This window comes from Seriola lalandi, unplaced genomic scaffold, assembly GCF_002814215.2.
Source record: "Seriola lalandi dorsalis isolate HSWRI2012SDOR001 ecotype SW California unplaced genomic scaffold, Sedor1 jcf7180002054929, whole genome shotgun sequence".
In the NCBI taxonomy this organism is placed as follows: domain Eukaryota; kingdom Metazoa; phylum Chordata; class Actinopteri; order Carangiformes; family Carangidae; genus Seriola; species Seriola lalandi.
Window position 1 is genome coordinate 155942 of NW_019525481.1, and position 7346 is coordinate 163287.

The window sequence follows — 7346 nt, forward strand, 5'->3', positions numbered from 1 at the left end:
GGGGGGGGGAAGCAAGGAGGGGGTGGGGCTCTTCATGGCACAGTTCACACTCACTCCTCACCAAACAAACTGTGTGAACCCGCAGCCGTCACGTACACCATCACTCAGATTCACACCCCGCTCCGACATCTGACGTCGCCTCAGTTTGAATCCGTCTCCTCTTGCTCTTTTGTCCAGACGCAGGGGCCGAGGAAATAAAAAAAGACACTGTGATGGATGAGAATATTTTATAACACAAGTGGAAATGAGGAGGTTAAAGAAAAGATTTAAAGCTCTGATATTGGCCCCAGGAGGCGAAAACATCACACCACCAGTTTTTCTTTCATTGGCCTCGTGTTTAATCTGACCTGCGTTACACAGAACAGCTCAGGACCCGCCCACTCTAAATCATTAGCAATCATGTTCTGGGACGAAGATGATCAACTCTAAATGTAACGTGTCCGGACAGACCGAGCAGACGGCACAAACGTCCTCCCAGAAATAACAAGAAAAAAAACTCAACGGAAACAACGGAATCAGGAAGTTTAAAGTCCAACTGAAATGAAATGACGCGTTTTCCTTTTTGCTACATGGAACAGATCGGTTCTGTCGCAGCTCCTCCTGGTCTGTGCACGTGTACAGATACGTACATACTGTAGATCCACAGCTTCTTTGCATATAGTCAGTCAAGACTGTGTTTGCATAAAACTGTAACTATCACTGCGACCAGCAACAGAGCGGGAACTGCAGCTAACGTTAGCTTCTTTGCTAACGCATGGACGCGTCTGGTGCGTCGTTGGTTTGTTGAAATGAACCGCGTCACGTCAGAAGCAGCTGGATTTGCTGCAGATTCTTTAAGGTGTTTCAGATCTCATCTCAGAGGTTTCCTCAGGTTCTGACTGAGTGATGGAGTCAGTGAGAGTCCAGGCGTTCAGGGGCGTTCTCACACCTGAAGGGGTTTAAGAATCTACAGCACGTCCAGTTGTCTTCGACTCGGAACCTCGAGCTGCTCTGTGATTTGCTCATCAGATTATTTAGTCAGTGTCTAAACAGCGAGATCTGTCAGTTTAGATGCTTCGATACCACGACGCCGTCTGTCCTTGGCTTAGAAGTTACAGACAGTTTGTCTGTCGCCCTGATGGCACAGCTCAGAAAGTCTTCACAGCTCCAACATACTGTTCCCGATTTAAAACAGACGTGTGGAAATCCTACTCGAACCTGTCGTGCATGAACAGAAGCCGAGTGGTAATCAGGAGGGTCAGGGGATGGCGTCATATAAAAGTCGACTAAGTGGTCAAGATCCAAACAGATCCATGTTTTGTTTTGTTTGTGTCACTACTTGGAGTCCGCTTGGATCCACAGCAGTGGACCAGGACCCTGTCAGGACCGGATCGGACTGAATCCGTGCAGCTGGACTGCAGAAAGGTTTGTAATTTCAGTTGGACTTAACAGAAAGAAGGGGATTGTGGGTAGGGAGGTTCAGCAGATGGCACGTTTATCCAGTGAATCCGACACATTTTGACGAAATGGCACAAAATAAAAGAAACTAAAAAGCTCCTGCCCTTCGCTCTCATTTATTATCAACAACAACTCACTGTACGATGTCAGCGTTGGTCTCGTGAGTTGGTCCCGATCAGTGATGATTGATCTGATTATCAGTGAAAGATTTCTGCTTCTCTCAGACGGATGGAAACAACAGAGTGAGTCTGTTTTCTGATGTGAAAACATGTAGAGCAACTGTTTACATGCAGCCAAATACATGATCAAGACAGAGGCCAGAGTGACTTAGACAGGAAACAGGAAGCGTGTTGAAGACTTGCCATATGATGCAGCTGGATCTCACACACACACACACACACACACACACACACGCGCGCACACACACACGCGCGCACACACACACACACGCACACACACACACATAAAGCACATCCCTGAAGCCCACAGAGAAACTGAACTCATTTGAGCGGGATGATGGGTCATCAGAAGATCTCAGAGGTCAGAAAACAGAAAAGAAAAACAAACTGATTCTTACGTAAAGTCAGAATTAAAACACGATGTTTCATTTTTACTGGTTTTGATTTACACTGGAAAAAAAAGAAGAAAACTATGAAAATGAAAGTATTAAATATGGAAAGTGATAAGGCTTAGATCTTCCTCCAGTTCGACTGGCCTCACACTGTCGTCTTCTCCTTTCAATGTTTTTTCCCCCATAATGACACGGGTCCCGTCATTTAGTGTCTTTGAATCAAGTGTCCAGTTTCCACGTGGTTCATGTCTTCTGGAAAAAGCCCTGATTGTCAGAACAAATCGTAAGAATATGGTTTTTATTTTCCCGCCGTAAAGCTAGTCCCATCAGTATCCACACTCCGCTCTGCCAGCGTTCGTCCCGCCCGGTGAGTCCTGCGTTCACAGGAAGTCTCACTCTGTTCCGGCTCAGGTTTCCGTCTCTGCGTCTCCTTTAAAGACGGAGTCGACCGCAGAATGAATGCCCGGGAGCCTGAGGACGTCTGGAGGGGCTGTAAAGCTTTACCGTCGCACTCGTGCTCGGCATCAACGTGGCCTGAGCTGTGTCAGTACGTGTCTGAGCTCCTGGAGCTCATTTGGGGGAGGGGGCAGGGAGGGGAGCTGAAGAACCCTCTGGCTCCCAGCAGTCCTGGTTCTTAGATGTTCCTCTGGGCCGTCAGGTACTTGAGAGCGGCCGAGCCGTACTTCCTGGACAGGTCCTGGTGGAACTCGTCCTTCAGGGTGTTGAGACAGTTGCGGTAGCTGGAGCTGGAGCGGAACTTGGAGATGTCGAAGCTGGGAGCGTGGGGCATGTGGATCATGAAGGCGTTGGGGAGGACCATCAGGTCGTACTCCTGAGGGGGGGAGAGGGAAAACACACTGGCTGAGATAGAAGAAAATCATGAAACTGAAGATGCATTTATTCTTTCTCTTCTTCACAAACCCTGCGTCAAGAATTCAGAGATTCACACACACAACTGAAAGGTTCATGAAACTAGAAGAATCAACATCTCTCATCAGTTTCCCGTCGGCTGCAGACAAACACTCGTCGAGTTCCCGCTGATGTGTGGTCAGATTTGGAAAAGCCAGTTAACACAGAAACACTCTGGGGGCGTGGCCTCTGGTTCTGGACCGCGGCCATTACGCTATTTACCAAAATCGAATTCTCCTCCGCTGCACAGCATCACTTCCTGTGTCGGCTGGCGTTTTAGAGCAGTGAAGAAGAACTGCTGTTTCATCTATAAAGTTTCTCAACACATTACATGGTATCAGATCAGTGATCAGCGTCTCTGAAACTAGGAACGACCGTATTTATATTATTGCAGTTCTAATCACTGTTGGATAAAAGCACAGAAACAGACTAAACGAGATAATAAGTTAGAACAAGAGAAACGGGTGCTTAAGTGGTAACATGTATATTTAATGGTTATCATTATAAGACAGTAATATTTAGAGTTACTTTTTCCCAAATGGTGGATTGTCTCCATTTGGGGTTTTAAAAATGCTCTTATAATTATTTTAACTAAAGCAGCATGTGGCACAAAGATTAAAAACTGTGCATTAAAACGACAGACACTCTCCGTCAGTGAAAACCTCCACACAGTCGCACTGAGGACGGAGTGTGAACATCTCCAGCATCCCCCCCCCCCGTCACGGTGCAGACGTACCTGTGCGTCCAGCTCCATGACATGAGAAACCTTGTTCCAGCCAAAGCCCACGAAGCGCTGGTCGTACTCCGGACAGTCTCGTCTCACCACCACGTACGGCTCGAAGTCCGGCTCCCACTCCACCTTGTAGGGGGTGGTGGCTGTTCGCCATTTGGCATAGTTGGTCGGAGCGTGACCTTTGGGCCACACGTGATACCTGGAGCGGCAGAAGGAAAAGGTCAATGATGATCACATCATCCAGTCTCCTTATTTTTACCTCCATCATCCGCCTGATTCTGGATTCATGTTCCTGTACCTGAAGGTGTAGAGAGTCCCCATGTCCAGCATGGAGAGCAGCTCGGCTTTGGATTTGGGGAAGGACAGACGGTAACGCAGAGTCTCAAACGCCGGAACCACCAGAGCCTTCTTAGTGTGAGCCATGTCCAGCTGCACCACGGACTTCCTGCACGGAGCAGAGGAGGAGGAGTCGTCACCGACAGGTAAGATCAACAGGGTTCACGTCTTTACCTGGGACTGAGGCGACTCACGGACGCTTCAGAGAGCGTTCACGCCTCTTCACCTTACTGCTGCTCATCAGTCTCATCACTCAATAACTCCTTTTCCGCCTTTTCCTGTTGGGTTCACCTGTTCTTGAGATGTGTCTACAACTGGGTTTGAATGTATTTAACTGCAGTGGACCAGTTTAGAAAGGCAGCTATAAAGCATGAAGCCCAGTGAACTCTCTGCAGACCTCCATGATAAAACCGTGGTGAGACAGAGATCGGGGCAAAGGTATGGAGCCATTTCTTCTTCCTCGCTGCGTCGACACACCTGTCTGGACTTTGTCTTTGTGGGACAGTGACATCAGTAACATCATTAGTTCCTCCTGTGTTTCTCCTGCTATAAAAACAAGATCTTTCTCAACCTGTCAGCTGGGAGTTTCCACATTCATGTGACGCAGCAGCCGCTCTTACCTGAGGTAATCGTAGAGGCCGTACATCGGCAGGAAGTCCACGTCGGTCAGGAACACGTACGGCGTGTTGGCGTTCTTCAGGGCCACGTTCCTCACCAGGTTGACCGGGTAGAACTGGCCCTCCTTGTAGACGATGTGGTAGCCCACGTTCTTGCGGTTCTTGAGGACCTCGGAGGCCTGAGCGTAGCGCAGGAACTGCTGCGCCTCGGCGTCGGACATGTAGAGCGCCAGGCTGATGGGGCCCTCCCAGTGTTTACAGATGGCCTCCAGCATCTGCAGCCTGCGGCGGCAAAGACAGAGTCACGTGTTACTGACCACGACGAGAGTTAGAGATGTAACGTAGCATTAGTTTACCTAAATCTATTTCTCCTTTAGTAAATAAAATGTGAGAAAATAATAAAAACGAAAAAAGCCATCAGAAGTTTCCGGAGCTCGAGCTGATATTTCTTAATGTGCGAACTCAAAGATATTCAGATTACAACCATATAAAACAGAGGTTTAAAATGTACTGATGAATGTCATATGAAGTGGTAGAAAGCTCCGGGACAGCCTCAGGATGGACCTTGTGGTGACCGAGCGCTCTGGGTTTCCAGGTGTGGTACCTGTCCATGGAGAGCTGAGCCACCAGCGTGATGTCGGTGTCGTCCTCGGTGGGCGTGTACTCGTACTGCAGGAAGTAGAGGTGCACGCGGTGAACGGTGAGCCGCTCCCGCCGGAAGTCGTAACACTGGTCGTCCTCGTCCAGCTCCTCCAGAGCCGTCTGCAGCTGAGGAGACAGAGCGACACCACCAGGTCAAAGACTCAACAAACTCAATGGCTTCTTACCAAGAAAAGCGTTTTTAGATAATAACTCTCTGCAGCTTCGGACTGGGCGATTCTCTCTCATTTTTATTTTAACATCGAGTTTCTTCTCCTTTCTTTCCTTTTTCAATCTTTCTCAGACGAACTCGACTCTTAAACGCACCACAACCAATTAAACCAATTAAATTAATTTGGATTGTAATCATGATTTGACCAAGCTGGGATGACACTGCGTCACCATGGCGACCACACTCTTGCTCTCTACAGCGAGAGCGGCAAACCGACATCCTGCCAAGTAATAACTGATTCTCAGATCCTTTTTCTGAAAGAGTTCATGTCGTTACGTTAAAAATGATTATTGACTAAAAGATCGTTATCACACGTTTACTCTCATAAATCAATCAGCGCGACTCGACATCAAACAACATGTGCTGTGTGTGTGTGTGTGTGTGTGTGTGTGTCACCTGCACACTCTCTGGGTTGGCCTGACTCGGGCAGCCGAACAGCTCTCGTCTCAGCAGGTTCCCGTCGTACTCCAGGAAGGTCAGGTAGAGGTTCCTGAAGAACTCCACGTGCTTGTTCTTCACGCGGAGCTTCTTCGGAGAGTTCCAGTGGATCACCTGGACGCCACAGTGAACAGGACACTCAGCACATTCACATTAATACAGTTTAAAGGTCCTGCCACTTGATTTAGCTCTGAAAACCATCCTTGTTACTCAGAACTTCTCTAACCTGTGGAGCTTCATTTCATCTTTCACCAAGGAAATGGTGAAAGTCTCAGTTCACTTGTTCTTTATTTGTGTATTTGAGAATTACCATTATTAATGCAGTAACATCTACAGGTGCATGTTAATAATTTAATTGTGTGTGTGTGTGCGCGCACCTTGAGGTCGGAAACCTCGGTGTAGCACTGCTCGGAGCGAGTGTGATCCGACAGCTGGACGTTCCAGAAGCAGGGCAGCTGGTGCACCAGGACCGGGTTCTGCTTGATGAAGGCGTTGAAGATGTCCTGCAGACACACGACACACGGCGTCAACAACAACAGCGGCCGCTCTGGTTCTGCGCACCGACCCACCCTGAAAGCCGTGTGAGTCACGGCGGCGTTAAAGTCTCCGGTCCCTCGGCTCTCGAAGGCGTCGGAGAGGAGACCCATATTATCCGTCTCTTTGCTGGTTTCCTGGCAACCTCAGCTTTGATTTTACAATCTGCACAACAGTTTACAAAGGCCGGCTCCCTGTTTGCAGCCCGCATTGTGTCTTTTAATATACAATCAAGGTCGCCGGTCGGAGCTCAGCAAACACACCGACACCGCTGGGTGTGTGACAGTAAACACACTAACAGCAATGGAGAGATCAAAGAGACATCTGGATCTGACCTTTTCTTAGCTGCAGGAAAAACAGCACTCTTGTTCCTCCTCCTTTAGTCAGGTGGTTAATCATTGAAATAAAAATTTCACAAATTATTGCATTTACACGTTTAAATTCCTCAAAGTGAAGTGTTGAAGGTTCGATATCAGAATTTCAATTCAGGTCGATTTAACACTTCTTAAAACAAACAATTTAACGAGTAAATCTCAGCTTTTATTTGATCCATAAAATCCAATAAGCTGATTGATTGCTCTCACAGATGTTTCTCTGTTTTCTAAAGATGGAGGATGCGCTGTCATATGTTGTAAAAACCTTGTAATTTCTGGCTTTTTACATAAAACTGAAAAAGACATTTATCTAATTCAACATTATGCGTCTGTGTGTGTGTGTGTGTGTATGTGTGTTTGTCTAACCATTAAAGCTCCTCCAGTGTAAAGGTCTGTGTCCATGTGTAGTGTGATTATAGATCAGCTCTAGCTTCTATATTAATACTGTGAAAGTATCAAAGCCTCAGTCCACAGAGAAATGCACACAGCCTGTATTCAGAAACTGAGCCTTAAAACCAGCCGTCAG

At 47.5% G+C, this 7346-nt stretch overlaps 1 protein-coding gene across 6 annotated transcripts in view; it reads right to left on the reverse strand.

The window, feature by feature from the left end:
* Window positions 1-213: 213 nt before the first annotated feature.
* Window positions 214-7346, reverse strand: part of large2 (LARGE xylosyl- and glucuronyltransferase 2) — a 185072-nt gene continuing 177939 nt past the window's right edge. For all 6 annotated transcript variants that reach the window (XM_087170112.1, XM_087170115.1, XM_087170113.1 and 3 more), the window contains 7 exons: window positions 6290-6415; window positions 5871-6026; window positions 5208-5371; window positions 4607-4885; window positions 3949-4095; window positions 3654-3849; window positions 214-2840 (listed from right to left, as the gene is read on the reverse strand). In XM_087170112.1, the coding sequence (XP_087026238.1) occupies window positions 2643-2840; window positions 3654-3849; window positions 3949-4095; window positions 4607-4885; window positions 5208-5371; window positions 5871-6026; window positions 6290-6415 (1266 nt within the window). In that variant the 3' untranslated portion in view covers window positions 214-2642. The remainder of the gene's footprint in view (window positions 2841-3653; window positions 3850-3948; window positions 4096-4606; window positions 4886-5207; window positions 5372-5870; window positions 6027-6289; window positions 6416-7346) is intronic.